Source organism: Antechinus flavipes, chromosome 2, assembly GCF_016432865.1.
Source record: "Antechinus flavipes isolate AdamAnt ecotype Samford, QLD, Australia chromosome 2, AdamAnt_v2, whole genome shotgun sequence".
In the NCBI taxonomy this organism is placed as follows: domain Eukaryota; kingdom Metazoa; phylum Chordata; class Mammalia; order Dasyuromorphia; family Dasyuridae; genus Antechinus; species Antechinus flavipes.
The window spans coordinates 331,159,684-331,178,498 of record NC_067399.1 but is presented as its reverse complement, the minus strand read 5'-3'; the positions used below and the strand labels follow the sequence as shown (position 1 = coordinate 331,178,498).

General features: G+C 35.5%; 3 protein-coding genes and 1 long non-coding RNA gene across 5 annotated transcripts in view; 2 read left to right on the top strand and 2 right to left on the bottom strand.

Annotated features, from left to right (window-relative positions):
• The window catches only part of SLC38A6 (solute carrier family 38 member 6), an 81,228-nt gene extending 79,048 nt beyond the window's left edge, over nucleotides 1-2,180 (bottom strand). The window contains exon 1 of the mRNA XM_051977781.1: nucleotides 1,944-2,180. Coding sequence (XP_051833741.1) covers nucleotides 1,944-2,072 — 129 coding nt within the window. The 5' untranslated portion in view covers nucleotides 2,073-2,180. The remainder of the gene's footprint in view (nucleotides 1-1,943) is intronic.
• LOC127549600 (uncharacterized) overlaps nucleotides 1-18,815 on the top strand; it is a 1,392,683-nt gene that overhangs the window by 809,758 nt on the left and 564,110 nt on the right. The gene's annotated exons all lie outside the window — the stretch shown is intronic.
• On the top strand, nucleotides 2,251-14,589 carry TRMT5 (tRNA methyltransferase 5). Its single transcript, XM_051977770.1, has 5 exons — nucleotides 2,251-2,356; nucleotides 4,063-4,712; nucleotides 9,954-10,078; nucleotides 12,354-13,029; nucleotides 14,321-14,589. The coding sequence occupies exons 1-5, from the start codon at nucleotides 2,352-2,354 to the stop codon at nucleotides 14,383-14,385; spliced, it is 1,521 nt and encodes a 506-aa protein (XP_051833730.1). The 5' UTR covers nucleotides 2,251-2,351; the 3' UTR covers nucleotides 14,386-14,589.
• Nucleotides 17,456-18,815, bottom strand: part of MNAT1 (MNAT1 component of CDK activating kinase) — a 288,411-nt gene continuing 287,051 nt past the window's right edge. The window contains exon 8 of the mRNA XM_051977775.1: nucleotides 17,456-17,928. Coding sequence (XP_051833735.1) covers nucleotides 17,808-17,928 — 121 coding nt within the window. The 3' untranslated portion in view covers nucleotides 17,456-17,807. The remainder of the gene's footprint in view (nucleotides 17,929-18,815) is intronic.

Genomic DNA, 18,815 nt, shown 5'->3' with positions numbered 1-18,815 from the left:
CCTCTTCCCCCCTAAGAATGAGAGTTCCTTGTGTCCCTAGCATTTTGCTTTTCTTAGTATCCCCAGCACTTAAACGCATAACAGGAACTTAAAAATGCTATTCTCTTACAAATTAGTTTCAGAAAACAACACGGATTTACTCCTTTTCTCTCACATGACTCTCCTCCACACCCAAGTTTTAAATTACACAATCAGCTAGCATGTGGCCACTCAAGATTTCTAGAGTCCGAATTCCAAATCACAATGTTCTCATCTTTCTCAATCCTAGAAAGGGTTATCAAATATTTAATGTTGGTCTAGTCACTTTGGGACTAAGAATGAATTAGATAGAACAAGAGCAAACTTTAGAACTGAAGAGCATCTTACAGCAATCTAATCCAATTGTCTCATTTTACAGATATGGAAACTGGAACCCAAAGTGGTAAAAATAATTTATCCAAGGTGACAAAAGCTGCTTCTGGTTTCCTCACCTATGATGCAGTGCCTTTCCCACTTAACAATTTCAGGACTAAACATTCCCTTAATACTCCACCCTATCCCCCAAAATCAGAATGGAGAGGAGGTTCCTAGGCTTGCTTAAAAACTGTTATCATTAGAGACTCTGAGTTAGAAAAAACTGAATGGCTGTCTAATCTGAAGGGTTTAACTTTTTCTAAGTCATAGACCTTTTGGCAGTATATATATGGACGGAAGTGGACATATAAAATTTTTAAATGCATAAAATAAGATATAAAGATTTACAAAGGAAGCCAATTATATTGAAATAAAAATATTTCTCCCTCTCAAGTTCACAGATCATCTTCTGAATTCTAATTTATGAACCTGATCTATACTAATATGTACCTGAACAAGAATGACCTCTACATTAATCAATCAATAAACATTTATTAAGCACCTACTGTGTGTGAAGCACTTTGCTAAGTTCTGGGGATACAAAAAAAAAGGGGGGGGCAAAAATAGACCCACCTTTAAGGAACTTACAATCTAGCAGGGAGACAATATACAAGAAAATCTATACAAAGCCAATGGAACTGGAAAAGCAATGTAATTAAGAATGGTTGGTCCTTTAGAAGGTGAGATTTTAATTGGAATTTAAAGGAAGTCAGGGAGGTCAGGAGTTGGAGTGAAAGGAAAATATTCAGGCATGGGAGAGATCCATAGAGAGTACCTACTTTCTGGAACAGCATGGAGGTAGGTGTCACTGGATGAAAGTAACTGTGAATGTTGGAGTTATTTCAAAGTCTGTTTGAAGAGCTGCCTTAGATGATGTGGAATTTACTAATCAAGGTAACAAACATTTATTAAATTGCCTACTACCTGTTCTCTAGGAGTGGAGGGTCTAAATGGAGGAAACAATGCAAAGACCTGTAGGCTAGATTGGGCTGTCAAGGGGGCGGGGTGTCAAGAAGACCATCCTTTGGAAGATGGCATTTCTACTGGGTCTTTTCGTCGGGGATGCCGGGGAGGGAGAATGCCAGGAATGGGAGATGGGGGGTGGCCAGTGAAAATGTTCAGCCAGGAGACAGATGAAGTGTCCAGTGAGGCGGGCCAGTGTCCCTAGATCGCTGGGAACAAGAGGAAGGTGTGGGGTGTAGAGAGTTTTAAATGACAATATAGAAGGGCTTTTCTATTTGATTCTGAGGAAAAGAAATTGGGAGCCAGTGGAGTTTATGGAGCTCCATAATGGGCAGTATGTCCCTCTTGAAGTAGCTCCTTCTGGAGACCTCCCTTGCACCAGTGACACCTGCGGCTAAGCTGGAGGCGGGGTGCCGGGGTGCCGGGGTCTGGAGCCGGACTGAATCTCAGCGAGCCCCTCAGTGTGCACATGAATCGGGGGCTTAAGGGCTTGTCCAAGGGCCCTGCCACGAGCGGAGTCGGACCCCATGGGTTGGGGCTGACTCTCCTTCACCCGGGACGCTTCCCGCCTCCCTTCCGCCACTCACGCTGCGGAGCAAAGGGGTCGACTCCTCTTGCTCCTTCTCCTCCTCCTCCGTCTCCTCTCCCTGCTCCTGCCGCGCGGAGATGTACCAGCTCCGCTCGGAGGTGTGGATGCTAGCCCAAGAAATCTCCATGCCGCCTCAACCTCCTCCTGTGTCAGGTCAAGCCCAGCCCCCAACTCTATAGAGGAACCACACCTCGAGCGCACGCGCGCAATTCCAGCTACCGCCGCACCGGGGCGACCCTCCAAACCCAGCCAGTTTCGCGGTAGGAGGGGAGGGGAGAATGACGGAAAAGGGAGAAGTAAAAGCGCAATTTGATGACGTTACCATCTTACTCCAATCCTCCCCCCAACAGAGTGACGACGCAGTCGCGCCCCAGCCTCCCCACGTGCTGGACTTCTTCTCTGGATTATGAGGTGCGAGTGATTTTTGGATTCCGCCCGGAGTCTGAAATTGGGAGTTGACCGGCTTGGGTGGTGATTGATGTAGGGGTAAGGGTAAGGAATCGTGAACAGTGACCACTGAGGTCTGGTTTCTTGGAGGTCATGAGAGGATCCAAATATGACAACTTTCCCATGAACTCGGGAAGTGGCCTTTCACTACTTCAATACTGCGCTTCCCCTGCTTAAGAAAAATCTCGCGATGTTACTTGGAGGGTCAGAGTTCACAGTTCTACTCTGCCCGCTCCCCCTCATCCAGTGGTATCTCTTAACTAGTTATTCCGGGTTCTTATTTAGGTCTTTGAAAGATGGGAGCGCTCCTGGTTTAAGTATCCAAAGCATTGGGGTCAAAGTGTCATCTGGATTTAAAGCTGAAAAGGGAGTTTTGTCCAGTAAGCCTTCGTTTTTGGTCGAGGGAACTGAGGCTCAGAGAGATTGAAAGATTTGCTCGAGATCACAACCAGTAAGTGGGAGAGCTGGAATTTGAATGAACCCCAGTCCTTAGCCTTTTTCTTTGCACCTTGCTGTGTTAGAGTTTGTTTGCCTCAAGACTCACTGAGTAGGGTGCCTGGGATGACGGTTTGTTCTTTTTAAAATGCTATGGAAATGTGAAAAGCTATTTTTAGAACTTTAGCTCCCAAATATACCAGTTTTCCAGAATGCTTAGAATTGTAGTGAATGCAAAATGTTAGTTCCAGTAAAGGTTGAAAACATTTTGTTAGGAATAAGAAACAGCACAGTTATTTAAACAGGTTGAAAGAATTGTTTAAAGAACTTTGTTAAAATTGAGTAAACTTAGGAGTTTTTTTTTTAATTCAAGTGATTTTTAAATCTATCTCCTTTTAACAAGTCATTCAGTTGTATTTTTTTTTCTCTTTGCAGTTTAATCAAGAAATAAATATCTGCACCTGCTTTTGTATTATTATTTGAGAGGAATGAATTTTGCAACTACAGTTAATTGCATATCATATTTATATAGCATATGCCCGTATTTCATAAACTCCAGTGGTTCTCTGTTTCCTGCAAAATAAAATAGAAATTCTTCCTTTTTGGTTTTTAAATCTCTTCAAGAGCTGGACTCTACTTGTCTTTCCAGCTTTATTTTGCATTACTCTTCTTTGATCCACTTTCTCAGGTACATAACTTGTTTGTATGTAGGGTTGTTTTGTTTTTTGCATATTATCTCTCTTGTTAGACTGAAATCCTTGAGAAGAGGGACTAGTTTTCTACCTCTTTATCTTTGCACTTGAAACAGTGTCTGATATATAGTAGATGCTTATTGTTATTATTAGATATTGTTTTTGATCCTGCCAAACTGGCTGCCTCTGTTCCTCACAAAAGACACTCCCATCTCTTGTCTCTTCACTTTTGCCTTAGAATATCAAACTTCTTTTAAGATGCTGTTCAGATTAACATCTTCTACATGTCTTTTCTCTTCTCTGAAGTTACTAGTGTCTTCCTTCTCAAACTTTTTTTTTTTTTTTTGCATTTAGTCAGGTTTCTTGAGTAGGAGTTTTTCATACTGTTTTAGCAAGTATTCTTAACTATTTGTGAAGTAACTACTTTAGTAGCATGTGACCCATTGTGAATTATTTCATACAGTTTCTTTTTGATTTTTACTCTCAGAAAGTAGAATTACTGAATATTTTTCATTTTGATTTGTAATTTTTTTTTTTTTTTAGGATTTCGTGGAGATCACTGGAATGCTCAGGATTTCTGAAAACATATTACAGAATAATTACATCAAATTCACAGATTCCTTTCACTTGGATATCACTGGCACAAAGTCTTCATAAAACACTTCCTTTTTACTTGTACAGTCAAAGAAACAGATTTTCTACAATGCCAGAAATAGACAAGAACAAAATTGACCCTGAGTTATATTTCCCACCTTCTCAAGTTCGTGGAATGACAAAACTTGATAGAACTGCATTCAAAAAAATAGTTACTATTCCAGTACTTAACGTGAGGAAAGAAATGGTAAATAAATTAGTGAGATCCCTAAAAAAAGCACTACTACAACGTCCAGGCATAAAACGAGTGATTGATGATCCAAAGGATGAAGGAAATAAACTTGTTATGTTGGATCCTTATAAAATAGTTTCTGATGATTCCTTTGAAGAATCTGAACGTCTTCTTTTAAAAGAGCTTAATGTTAACCCACAGATCTCTTCATATAGTTTGGAGCTAACTTATGAAAACTTTAAAACAGAAGAAATCTTGAGAGCTGTGCTTCCTGAAGGTCAAGATGTAACTTCAGGGTTTAGCCGAATTGGACATATAGCCCATCTGAACCTTCGAGATCATCAACTACCATTCAAACAGTTAATTGGTAGGTACAACCTAGAAAACTTGGGTTTAGTGTGTGAAGTTTTAATTCTGGTTATGAAAAGTCTAGAGAGATAACATCATAGTGAATATAAGACGATTTTCAGAAAGACATGGGTTCAAGTGCTACCTAGAACATTAACTGTGTTATGGGCAAATCAGTTAACCTTTTATCAGAAAGTTTTCTAAGATTATAATTTACAAATGAATTGAAGATCTGTAAAGGGAGCTTTTATAGTGGGAGTCCAATTCCATTTCTTTCTTCACTATAGATTCCTCTTCTCCAGTCAACTAATGAAATTAAAAGTCTGGACCAAAAACAAGGGGAAGTTTTTTTTTTTTTTTGTTAGTTTGTTTTTTTGTTTTTTTTACAACTGCTGGATTAGAAGAGAAGGAAATTTTCTCATTTTAAGTTTAGGTCCATGTTCTGAGCTGTAATCCAGCCCATTTAGAATATTCTCTCCAGAAGATGTATGTATGAACAAGCATAAATGAATGCCTAGCCTTTTATGGCTAGTATGTAAATAAAGGTATAGAATAAAAAATTCAGAATTAATTGCTGAGACAAAATGCATTGGTACTTAATGATTATTGATCTTTAGGGCTAAGTATAGAGTCCAAGTTTTGTGAGTTTTTGGTTTAAATCTGAATACATAGTACTGTTTATATTCCTGGGGCTATAGACGTAGATTTTTTACTAGATTCATTATTCTTTGTCTACTCATCCTGAATAGCTTTATAAGTAATATAACATTAGTTTATTGGAGAAGGGTTTGAAGAATTAATAACATAAATATTTAAAATCACTAGCATTCTCCAGGCAAATTAATGTTTTTTAGATGTACAATAATTCTTAATGGGCTTAAGTATGCTCATCTTTAAAATGTAATTTTAGCATCTTATTCAGGTAAGAATTATGAATTTTGTTTTATGTTTTTCTTTTTTATTATTATTAATGATAAAAAGAAAGAGAATTGTTATTTAAATGGTGTGATCAGAATATTGAGGGCTACAAGCAGGTGTTCTGTAATTATGCACAAACTCCTTCTGGCATTCTTTTTTATGATGTTTCCTTTCTCTCACATAGGAACTTTCAAATTCTCAGAAATATTTTTAATATTGTTATTTAATTAAATATTAAATATCATTTAATAATATTAATAATAGTGGACAGAGAAGGCTGAAAGTCTGTTCCAGTTACAACTGCTACGTACTATATACACTTGACCCTGGCAGAATCACTTATCTTCTCAGTGCCTTCCATTACTCTCTCAAACTAAGTTGTCAGTCTCCTTTGGAGGCTTCACTAGATGTCTGTTTGATATCTCAGACTATAGACATCTCTGTGCCCAAACAAGTATTCATTTATCTTCCTTTCCCACCCTCCCCTCCCCCAAACCACTCTTCTTCTAAATTTCCCTTTTTCTGTTGAAGGTACCTCCTCTTCTTCTCTATTTCAGATTTATAACCTTAATGTCATCCTTCTTTCATCTCTCTTCCTTACCCCACACATTCAGTGAGTTGCCAAATATTAACATTTCTATCTTTGTTTCTTAACCCATTTTGTCTATTAACAGCTATGTCTTTAGTTCAGGTCTCATCATTTTTCTCCTAGATTACTACAACTACTTTTTAATTGGTCTCCTCTCTAAAATTCTCTTCCCATTGTAATCTCTCCTTTATCTAATTAACAAAATGATTTCCTTACATTCAGATCCAAACATGTTATCCCCCTATTCAGACAACTACAGCAATCTCCTATTGCCTTTAGGATAAAATAAAAACTCTTCTGTTGAGCTTTTGAAATCCTTCACAACCAGGCCTCAGCGGATCTTTCTAGTACCATTATTATACATTACTACACTTCCTGTACGCTACCATACATCTAAATAGGTCGGCTCTCTTTCATATCTCATCTCTGGATTTTTGAGGTCTGTCTCTCATGCCTAGAATATACTTCTCCTTCACCTTCCCGTCATATGACTCTTTGTCTTCCTTCAAGGTGCAGCTCAAGCATCACCTTCCTTTTGAAAGCTTTCCTGATACCCAAACTGCTAGTGGTCTCCGTTCCTAGGTACTATGTATGTATTTGTAGTTATTTTCTTTAAATTTATTCTTGGAATTGTTCCCATTCTTTGTATCCCTAAGGCCTGACAAAAAGTAGACACTAAATGATGTTTTACATAGATAGATGAAGTGTCCTCACAGGGAATTACCTATATTGATAATATCAGTGGTTCTGATCGCCCCTACGTCACCTCCTTCTCTGAACGAAAGTCAAACTTTAATCATTGGTCTTGAGGTTTGGGATTCCCCCCCCCCCAAAAAAAAAAAATTTTTTTTTCATCTCAAGGTAACTATTTTACCTTGGGAATTCAATTCTGATACCTAAGAAAAATGCAAAATCAAAGCTTTTGTCCATTTGTATTACAGAATTGAAAAGAGTAATAAGTGATTATTATAGAGAAAATATTTGAATTTCAACTTCATTATTGTTCTTTTGCATTATTGATTATTTTTATTAGATTTTAAAATCAGATTCTCTTTTACATCTCAGGATAGCCTCTTACAGGTTTCTAAACTAATGTGAAAAAGAAATTATAATTAAAAGGAAGGAAGGAAACATGCATGTATTAAGTATCTACTATGTGCCAGGCATTATATTATCTCATTTGATCCTCACAGCAACTCTGGGAGGTATGTGCTATTATTATCTCCATATTATAGCTAAGAAGACTGAAGCAGATAAGTGAAGAGACTTGCCCAGGGTCACACAGCTTAGCAAGATGCGATTTGAACTTGTCTTCCTGACTACAAGCCTAGTGCTCTACCAGTTGCACCAGATAAAAGGATTACAATTATTATACTAATTATCATTATAATTATAATGTATCATGTGGAATATGATTTTTAATAGATATGTTTATTTGTTTGGCTTTTATATAATGGCAAGTAAAGCGTAATGGATAGAAGGCAGCCCTTTGAATGAAAAAGATCTGACTCCAAATTCCCAAATCTAGCATCTGACAAATAATTGTTTTGTGACCCTGAGCAAGTAACTTAACCTGTACAATAAGATTACAATTTGCATATCTGCATTGCTGAATAGTGGAAGGTCTATATAACAATGGAATCACAGCTCTGAACATTCCCCTTCTTCCCCGCCCCTCAAAAAAAAAAAAAGTTGATAGTTGTTCAGAGCCAATGATCTGAATATTTCTTTTATTTAGAAACATTTGTTTTCTTCAAAATGTTTCTAAGATGAACATCTGCTTAGAAACAGATGCTAGAAGCTTAGCTTTTTGCTGATATTTTCAGTCCTCCTTCATACCATTTACCTCATGACTACCTATTAAATACACCCATTCAGTGGCCTAGCTGTACCAGAGCTAAAATTATATTATAAAGCAGCGGTTACCAAAACCATTTGGTATTGGCTAAGAAATAGATTAGTTGATCAGTGGAATAGGTTAAGTTCAAAGGATAAACTTAAGACTCCAGCTTTTGAGATAAGAACTCACTGATAAAAATTGCTGGGAAAATTGGAAATTAGTATGGCAGAAACTAGGCATTGACCCATACGTAATACTGTACACTAAGATAAGGTCAAAATGGGTTCATGACCTAGGCATAAAGAATGAGATTATAAATAAATTAGAGGAACATAGGATAATTTACCTCTCAGACCTGTGGAAGAGGAAGGAATTTATGACCAAAGAAGAACTAGAGATCATTATTGATCACAAAATAGAAAATTTTCATTATATCAAATTGAAAAGTTTTTGTACAAATAAAACTAATGCAGACAAGATTAGAAGGGAAGCAATAAACTGGGAAAACATTTTTACAATCAAAGATTCTGATAAAGGCCTCATTTCCAAAATATATAGAGAATTGACTAATTTATAAGAAATCAAGCCATTCTCCAATTGGTAAATGGTCTAAGGATATGAACAGACAATTCTCAGATGAAGAAATTGAAACTGTTTCTAGCCATATGAAAAGATGCTCCAAGTCATTATTAATCAAAGAAAGCAAATTAAGACAACTCTGAGATGCCACTACACATCTGTCAGATTGGCTAGAATGACAGGGAAAGATAATGCGGAATGTTGGGGGAGATGTGGGAAAACAGGGACACTGATACATTGTTGGTGGAATTGTGAATACATCTGGAGAACAATTTGGAGCTATGCTCAAAAAGTTATCAAACTGTATATACCCTTTGATTCAGCAGTGTTACTACTGGGTATATATCCCAAAGAAATTTTAAAGAAGTGAAATTTCTGTATGTGCAAGAATGTTTGTGGCAGCCCTCTTTGTAGTGGCCAGAAACTGGAAACTGAATGGATGCCCATCAATTGGAGAATGGCTGAATAAATTGTGGTATATGAATATTATGGAATATTATTGTTCTGTAAGAAATGACCAGCAGGATGATTTTAGAAAGGCCTGGAGAGACTCACATGAATTGATGCTGAGTGAAATGAGCAGGACCAGGAGATCATTGTATACTTCAACAACAAATACTATATGATGATCAGTTCTGATGGATGTGGCCATTTTTAACAATGAGATGAATCAAATCAGTTCCATTAGAGCAGTAATGAATTGAACCAGCTACACCCAGCGAAAGAACTCTGGGAGATGACTGTGAACCACTACATAGAATTCCCAGTCCCTCTATTTTTGTCTGCCTGCATTTTTTATTTCCTTCACAGGCTATTTGCACAATATTTCAAAGTCCGATTCTTTATGTACAGCAAAATAACTGCTTGGACATGTATGTGTGTATATATATATATATATATATATATATATAATATATATATATATACACATACATATTGTATTTAATTTATACTTTAACATATTTAACATGTATTGGTCAACCTGCCATCTGGGGGAAGGGATGGGAAGAAGGAGGGGAAAAGTTGGAACAAAAAGTTTTGCAATGATCAATGCTGAAAAATTACCCATGCATATATCTTGTAAATTAAAAGCTATAATAAAAAAAAAAAATACACCCATTCAGGGGCTTCCAATAGGAAGAGCATTTTTTTAAAAAAAAATTACTAAGCCCATCAGCCCCAGTGGCATGAGAGTTTTATAACTGTATTCCTTCAACACTTTCCAGATGCAGTTTTAAGGGAAATGTTTATATTTTCATATGTGCGATTTCAGGTTTAATTTTTTTAAGCATTAAAGAAAACTCATAAAAATATTTTCCCCTATTTTTTTTCAGGCCAGGTTATAATTGACAAAAATCAAGGCATCACTTCAGTAGTAAATAAAATCAATACTATTGACAATATTTATAGAAATTTTCAAATGGAAGTGCTATCTGGAGAGGAGAATATGATAACCAAGGTACAGTATTTCTTTTCATCTATTGTGTCAAGCCAATCAAAGTGGCTAATTTAAATTCTTTCAACCATTTTTTCAGCTGTATTACAACACCCTGGCAAATATTGAATACATTTCATCTTGTCTCTTCTGAACATTAAAAGACAGTGTATGTTTACCAAAACTCTTATTTTAACTTTGCAAATACATCCCATTTGGGATTTTCTTGTCAAAGATACTGGGCTTTGCTATTTCCTCCTCCGGTTCATTTTATAGATGATGAAACTGAGAGAAACAGCAAGTTAATCAGTAAGCATTTATTAACTGCTCACTATATGCCAGGTCCTGTGTTAAGCCTTGGGAATACTTGTACCAGCCTTTATTTTAATAGGTGAAGTGGTGGTGGTTGTCCTTTGTTAGGTAAGGAAGGGCTGTAAGGTAACACATAAAAGGAAGCCAGATAAGGGAAAGGGAGGAAAAGATGACAGGGGCAAGAGGCTTTAAAGAATAAGTGCTAGGGAATCAGGAGGAAGGCCTGTAATGGGAGTTTTCAAAATGGTATGCTTAGGCTAGGAAACATTAAAGCAACTCTCTTTTAAAGAACAAGTTTTTAACCAAAATATAGATACAAAATACATTTTATTTTTGTTAGCTACTTAAAACTTTACAGTTTTGTTGAAAATTTGAGTAGCACATAGTGTCCTCTGAAGCATTAATAAATATTCTTTTAATATGGCTATCAAAATTATTAACTATTCAAAGGTCTTCCTGTACTTAAATCCAAATTGCTCTATGGTTAGGGTACAGCATTAAATAAAGGGTAAATAGTGATGAATTTTATCCTATAGGAGAAAATCTATGCTTGGTTTAAAAAATATATATATTTTACAATAACAGGAGGAGGAGAATGATAGTTTTTCAATTGACAGTATAAAGATTAGGCTGTTAATTAAAGGTTAATTGGGATTTTTACCACCTTTAGTGACAGCACAAAGTAGTAATTATGTGGTGTGGCAAAAAATAATCAGTAGTAGCTTTCTATCTGGAAACACATTTTATCCCATTTCGAGTACTAAGTGTGTGTATTCATTACTTTTTCTTGACTCCTTAAGGTAATGAGTAATTTTATTCTCAGAGGCAGGATCTACAACTACACCTCCATAAAGATATAGTTTTAAAACCATATTTAGTGGGAAAATGCTTAAGTTTAATTCATATTTATATTCATTTGATGTATATTTACTCTTCCTTTAAATGCTGAAATCTATTGATGTTAACCTTTGAATGTTTAGCTGTGTTAGCTCTATGCCATAGAATTTCATGCAGTAAAACACACTTGTATTTGTCGGTTTTTGAGAGCTGATTCCTTAAAGTGAAACTCAAAAATTAAATTTTTATTAAAGGTGACCAAAGCAAAAACTGTATGGCAATTAACTGAGAAAAATGAGACAGTAACAGAAGAATACTAAACATTTAATTAGAGAGTTTTTTTAGTTTTAGTTTTGATGTTTCTTGTCTGTGGCAATCACAAAACTGTGTCACAAGTTGTTCAATTAACTTTTGGGGGGGTCATAATGTCCCCTGCATTCTAATTTACCCAAGATGAGTTAAACTTGGCAAAGAGAAGGAGCATGAGAAAACTTAGTTCACTTGGCCATTTTATTACATTAATTGGCTCTCATCATCTGGTATATCATCTAAAATTTCCAGGTCTGTATTCCACCCACATAGATCTGTAGACTTGAAACTCCCCAAACCCCAAAGTCTGAAAACTGTAGACTGGCCATGAATTTAGAATCTTTCCATTTCTATCATTGTTCTCATTGATACTTCACTCATGCCTCTTTATAAAAATCCAAACTGTGCAGATGACTTTGTTTTCTGGGGTTGATGACTACACAATAACTATCAAACATGAAAATGTGTGTGGTATGTTGTTTCAAGTTATAGGTTTTCTCTTTCCATCTGATATATAAGAACATAGTTAAATGGGTCTGTTGCCCTATCTAAAAAAAATTCCTCATGTGCCTGGGGAAGCACTTTATGATGCTTTAGAACAAGGTGGGAAAACCATTTGGCTTTGAAGAGATGGCTTTTCTCAAGAAAGTCTAATACAAGAAATTAACTAGTCTCAAGGTTATTATAAATACCAGTTTCCTAATTCAGTGTTTTGAATGTACTGCTTTTTGCTGTTAGCTTTAGCATTTAAGAATGCTTATAAATGATCAATCCTTTGGAGATATTTACATATTAGTGGCAAGAATTTAGAAATAATGTAACCAAAACATATCTTTTTCAGGTTCGAGAAAACAACTATATGTATGAATTTGATTTTTCAAAAGTCTATTGGAATCCTCGTCTCAGCACAGAACATAACCGTATTACAGAACTACTCAGGCCTGGAGATGTTTTGTTTGATGTTTTTGCTGGAGTGGGGCCTTTTGCCATCCCGGTAGCAAAAAAAGACTGCACTGTATTTGCCAATGATCTCAATCCTGAATCTCATAAATGGCTATTACACAATTGTAAACTAAACAAAGTAGACCAAAAAGTAAAAATCTTTAACCTAGATGGTAAAGACTTTCTTCAAGGACCAGTAAGAGAAGAGTTAATGAAGCTGGTGAAACAAACATCAAAGGAGAGAAAGCCACATGTGCACATAGTTATGAATTTACCAGCAATGGCTATGGAGTTCCTTGGTATTTTTCGTTGTCTTTTAGATGGACAAATCAAAAACAGTGAGCTGCTTCCCATAGTGCATTGTTATAGTTTTTCTAAAGCTGATGATCCTGTCAAAGATGTTCAACAGCGAGCTGAAGCTTTGTTAGGTGCATCTTTAAAAGGATGTAGTTCAGTTCACCTTGTAAGAAATGTGGCTCCTAATAAGGAAATGGCATGCATCACTTTCCAGGTCCCAGCTTCTGTGTTGTATGAGAATTGGCCAATGAACGAAGAGGAGCAATTTCTGAAAGCTGGTATGGCTAAGTTTACATGTTTTAGACTTAACTTTTCTAGCAGCCATCCCCTTCATTTGTAATAGGTTGAGACTAAACAAACTGGGGTGATATTTAAGGTTTTAATCACTTTCTGATTCAGCTATGTTTTAATTTATTGTTTTGAGAAGCAATTGTGTGCCTATTACATTGTTGCTAAGTAAATGACATTTGAACATAAGAGTTGGACAGCTTATCTAATCATCTAATTTCCTCACGTTACAGATGAAGAAATGAAATGAGTTCAGAGAAGTACATGATTTACCCAGTGTCATACAACTAATAATTAGCACAGAGGAGATATAAAAACAGGTCCTCCGACCCCAAACCTAGCATTCTTTCCATTGCACCACATGGTTCCTCTATCACTTGATTCTGAAGAATAGTATCTAAAGCTCATATCTTAACACATTGATTTAAGAATCTTAAGGTTAGGGGGCAGCTAGATGGCACAGTGGATAGCGCACCAGCCCTGAAGTCAGGAGGATCTGAGTTCAGAGCTGACCTCAGACACTTAACACTTCCTAGCTGTGTGATCCTGGGCAAGTCACTTAACCCCAATTGCCTCAGCAAAAGAATCTTAAGGTTCCTATGTGGTGTTTTTTATTTTTATAAGAAAGGTTTTAATTATCTTTTGTTTTCATGCTATCTAGATTTCCCCTTATATTCTTCCTTTCTCTTGCCAAGTCTTCACTTACAAAGAAGAATTTTTTTTTTTTTTAAGAAGGGAAAAAATTTTAGCAAAAAATGATCAACACATTGAAAAAATTATAACATGGTATATGGTACTGCACAAGAGAAGCCAAGCTTGTTCCTTATAATCTCACAACATTGTTTTTATTATTTGTTTGATTGCTATTGTCTTCATCTGCTTTATTGTTCATCATGTTGAAGTAAAGTAATATATTTATACGTCACAGTTTGTTTAGTCATTCCCCAGTCAATAGAAATCTATTTTGTTTTCATTCATTACCACAAAAAAATGCTGCTAAAAGTGTTTTACTATATATAGTTTTTCTTCTTGTCAGTAACCCTTTTCCCCCCTACCTTTGATATATGCTTAGAAGTGGAATCTTTGGTTCAAAAAGTTTGTACCTTTAGTCACTTTATGTACACAATTTAAAATTGCCTTCAGGAATGGATAAACCAATTCACAACTCTACCAATAATGCTTTAATGTTCCTGTCTTTGCACAATCTCTTCAAATTTTTTTGTTACATTTATCATGAAGTCAGTTATTTGAAATAACTAAGTCTGTTTGGTTTTATTACAGAAAACCTAGAGGGGCCTCCTTTTAAACGCCTAAGAACAAGCAAAGCCTTATTTGAAGAATCATAAAATGGCTCACAAACAAGATCAGAAGTATTTTATATCTCCCTATCTATACTAAAAGTAATTTGTAATTCTCTAAAGCTCATGTATTATATCATTGGAGTAATGGGACTAGATAGTTTTCCTTTGCCTTTTATAGTTTTCTTGAACGTTATCAGAATGACATCTTCATTGCAGAATTATAAACATGATTAAATTTATTTTCACAAAGGTTTTTTTTTTTTCCTTTTGGCGAGAGAGGTTGTGACTACTTTCTTCTTCATCACAAATTCTAGGAGTCATCACTTACCTTCAGTGTTTCATTTGTTTCAAGTCACACATTTTGTTAGTGAGAATCACATCCAATGACAAATATTCCCTGATTATGAGGATCAAGGAAGTGTTGTAGTACAGTTAGTACTCAAATGGCACAGAAAAGTAAAAAGATTTCTATACATAAATGAGCCCTAATTTTAGTAATTAGTCGGTCATTAGTGAGTTTGGAGAAAGCTGTTTCAGAGGAATGGTATAGATTGAGGCTATCAAGGGACAGAGGTATAGAGAGGCATTTAACCATGGAAGACTCTAAAAGTTAAGCAATTAAAGGAGGGAAAAATAGCTTTAAGGAATAGGGTCAAGGAAGTGTATTTTAGCCTGGGGGTGAGGGGGTGGGGTGTAGACTTGATCATGTTAAAATTGAAGAGAAAAAGAATTCAGAAGAAAGGGAGAGATTCAAGATTAATAAGAAAGAAGGAATAATTGCTAGAACTGTCAAAGAAAAGAAGTAGGAAATGGGATCAAGTGTCCAGATGAATAATATAGATAGTAATGATTAGGACTACATCTTAAGAATAAAAGATACTGAATATAGGAGAGTCATTTGGCTTCAGGCTGTAGAAGTTAGCTGCTGAGGGGAATGGATATAATTGAGCTTATAGTTTGAAGAAAAGAATTGGAATAGCTGCTGTGCAAAATATGACAAAGTACTAAAATGGGTCCTGTTGAGAGTACATGGTTATCAGTAGTAATGGATCCAACCAACATGGTTTCATGGCTCTTTTGGCCAGTTAGGAATACAAACCAAGGAAGCAAATGGTGTAAATTAACAAAGTACGAAGGTTACCAGCACAGGAATGGTCTCAGATCAATGGAGCATGGTATTTGAAGTGTCTCAAAGAGAGTTAATTCAACTAAACAGTAAACATTAGATGTCTGTCTCCTACATGCAAAGTACTATAGAATACTATACTATACTATAGAATAAAGTAATATAGAATACTTAAGAGCAGAAAATGAGGCCAGAACCAAAGGGAGAAGAAACAAAAAGGTTACCATTAGGTGAGGAATGGATTTAAACGGAGTAAGGGAATTAAAGAGAAAAAAAAATAGAAGGCAAAACTATAATGAGGGAAAAGGAATTCAGAATATTGAGAAAGGCAATTGAGAAAGATCTAAAATCTTCCTTATGAATGTCTGAAGTAGAATGAAGACAGAGGTCACAACTGTCAGAATGGGTTAGGAGGGATATTGAGATTTAAACTAAAGTCTGAAAGGATGATAACAGAGCAAGGAATTGAAAGAGTAGGGACTAGATGTCAGAGTTGTGGAGGTGATCAAGCATCTTATTTCAAAGGACTTTATGAAATGATACCTCTGATATCAGTGTTTTTAATTAAGAACTTAGACATGAAAAGTGGCAAGAAACTTTGTATAAGGATATAAAAATAGGTTTGGAAAAGAGCAATCCAATTCTTATTTTTAATTTATCATTAAGTTGTGTGACTCTAAGGAAGCTCTGCCTCAATTCCTCATAGATAAGACATGATATGAAATTGTTAAATAATACATATTAAATGTATGTTCTCCCTACCATAAAGGGTTGTGAATGTATGTGAAAGCATGGGAACATTGGCTTTAGAAGTAAGATTATTCTTTGAGATCATCCAGTCCAATCCCCTCATTTTTACACTGAGGTTCAGAGAACTCAAGTGATTTGCCAAAAGTCATGTCAATATGTAGCAAAGCTGGAAATCTGACTCAAAAGTCCAGTACCCTATTCACCATATAGTGTCTTCCACAAATATAACATTTTTACAAATGGTTTTTCATTAGAGTTTGACCAGTTTCACCTGTTAATATCTATTTGAGTTAATTTAACACATGTTAATTTAACACGAAATCCTTCAGCTTTCTTAAAAAAGTACAGGAAACATGCACTGACATGCAGAAAGGAAGCATGATGTAGTACAAATAGAAATAGTAATGGATTTTCAATAAGAAAATTTGTCTCTCATCTACTAGTTACTAAATGATTAGTATGGTCAATTCAATTCACTTTTTTGAGCCTTAAATTTGTTTCCTTATTTAAAAAAAAATATTGTTTGTTGTTATACAAATAAGGTAGTTGTGAGTAGTATATTTTGTGTATTGTAAAGTGCTAAAAAAAATTCCACTGTTGTTATTTGTTCAGATGCTTCAAATTTTTTTTGTATCTAATCAATCAAAAAAATCCCTTACAAGTAATTCTACCATATTACAAAATCTCTTTCTGGTAGAATGAAAACTTATCCATAAGAAAAATACATCATGCTCAGTGCAGTGTTCAAAAGGTAAAATTTCACTTTAAACCCAAATCCATCTCCTGGGATTTGTCATGATTCTTTTATATCTTAGTTGAATGGTGCTATTTATGTGAAGATAAATTTCACATGATTAAATGTGAAGACATGGCTTTAATTTTACCACTGGTAAAAAGACTATGTCTTCTCTGGATTATCATGTTTAAGCTCTGGTTCACTGTAACACCTTAATCAAACTTTGCCTCACTTTTTAATTTTTAATTAAAGCCTCATAAAGGCTTTAATTTAGAGAGAGAGAGAGAGAGTGACATCATTATCATAGTTCAGATTTTACTTGCCACATCCTGCTGGTAGAAGGAAATAAACTCACTTAGTCTAGACTAGTACTGAGAAGACGACACTAGAGAAAAAAATTTTATGAGGCGAAAGAATAGGCTTGAATATTAACTTAATGTGGTCATGAAAATGGCATTTAAATACCTGTTCAAATAAAATACTATAATAAAAGCGTAAAACTGTAAAATTTAATATAAAGTCTAGCTTTATTTTTAAAAAAATTTACAAGTCTGTCTTTAAACCTTAAGTATACATAGCTGAATTATTCATATCTTCCATTAGATGTGGCTTATTGCTTCAATTCCTCTCAGGAAAATCAAATAAAAATGAATTTTCTTCTACAAAAATGCATCTCCCAGTTACATGGCACTGTGTTATCACTATTTCAAGTCACTACCCTGGGTGGCAGCATTCATATTGAGTTGTACTGTATGTGGTGGTCATTTGGTCATTTCATGTTTGTTTTACTTGGGCTACATTCTGGTTCCATTCCAATTTCTAAGCCTTACAGACTGGTAAATAAGCAAGTGCAGGTTAACTGTACGGCCAGAAAAGTCCACTGAAAGCATCCTGTAAGGCTCGGTGGCATGCAAGAGATGAAGTATAGCCTCCAGCAAGATCCTGTGGTGAAGCAGCGCGGACATGATTTAGATATCTAAAAGGAAAAAATAATTGATAGGGTTATACAAAAAGTAAAAGCAACACGTCAAGATAGTTAAATCTGAATTACTGAATCTTCAACACATAATTTTTAAATATGAAAATAGTGAGTGTATCTGTGATTTTCTTAGTAAAGGGAACCTCCTACTTGAGGAAACTCTTTACTTTCACATGTCACCACCTCTGCAATTTCTAGATACTTATTACCTATAACACTGAGAAGTTAAATGACTTGTCTAAGATCAAGATGCATCAGAGCTAGAACTTGAACCCAGGTTTCCTAGCTTCATCACAAGAACCAAAGCCAAACTAGTGTGTTGACTGGGTAGCAATGCTATATCTTCCTTGACACCTGCCATCCCTGAGCATAACTTTAAACAGAAATATATAGTAATAAGACTTTCATATAAACAATACCAAAATTAATAAATGCATGATGTAGTACAAAATGTAGCTCAAAGATCTCTTAGGGCTTAGAATAAGCAAGAATTGATGTAATGTTCTGGTTGGTTTTCTGGAGGTCTTGGAGCAGCCTTCCTTTCAGTTCAGTAATCACCAGGAGAATATCCAGGTGTAAAAGTACAAATCCTTTATTATCTCCTTCACAATCTTGTCTCCTTGACTGGGGCTTAGGCTAGTTTTCTTGGAGGCCTTCAAGAGTCTTGGTTTCAGTGGAAGGAGAGCCACCATAATGACATGAGATGGAATGAATCTCTGAGTTTGAGGGCTTGTGCTTCAGCCTCCAGCCACCACAAAGGTGGACGATGGAATGAATCTGTCTCTGAATCTGCCCTGCCTGAGTTTGTCCCAGTTTATATGCTCTATTATCATTTGTTTTAAGATTAAATCAATCACACTGAACTAGAGAACTATTAATCACCA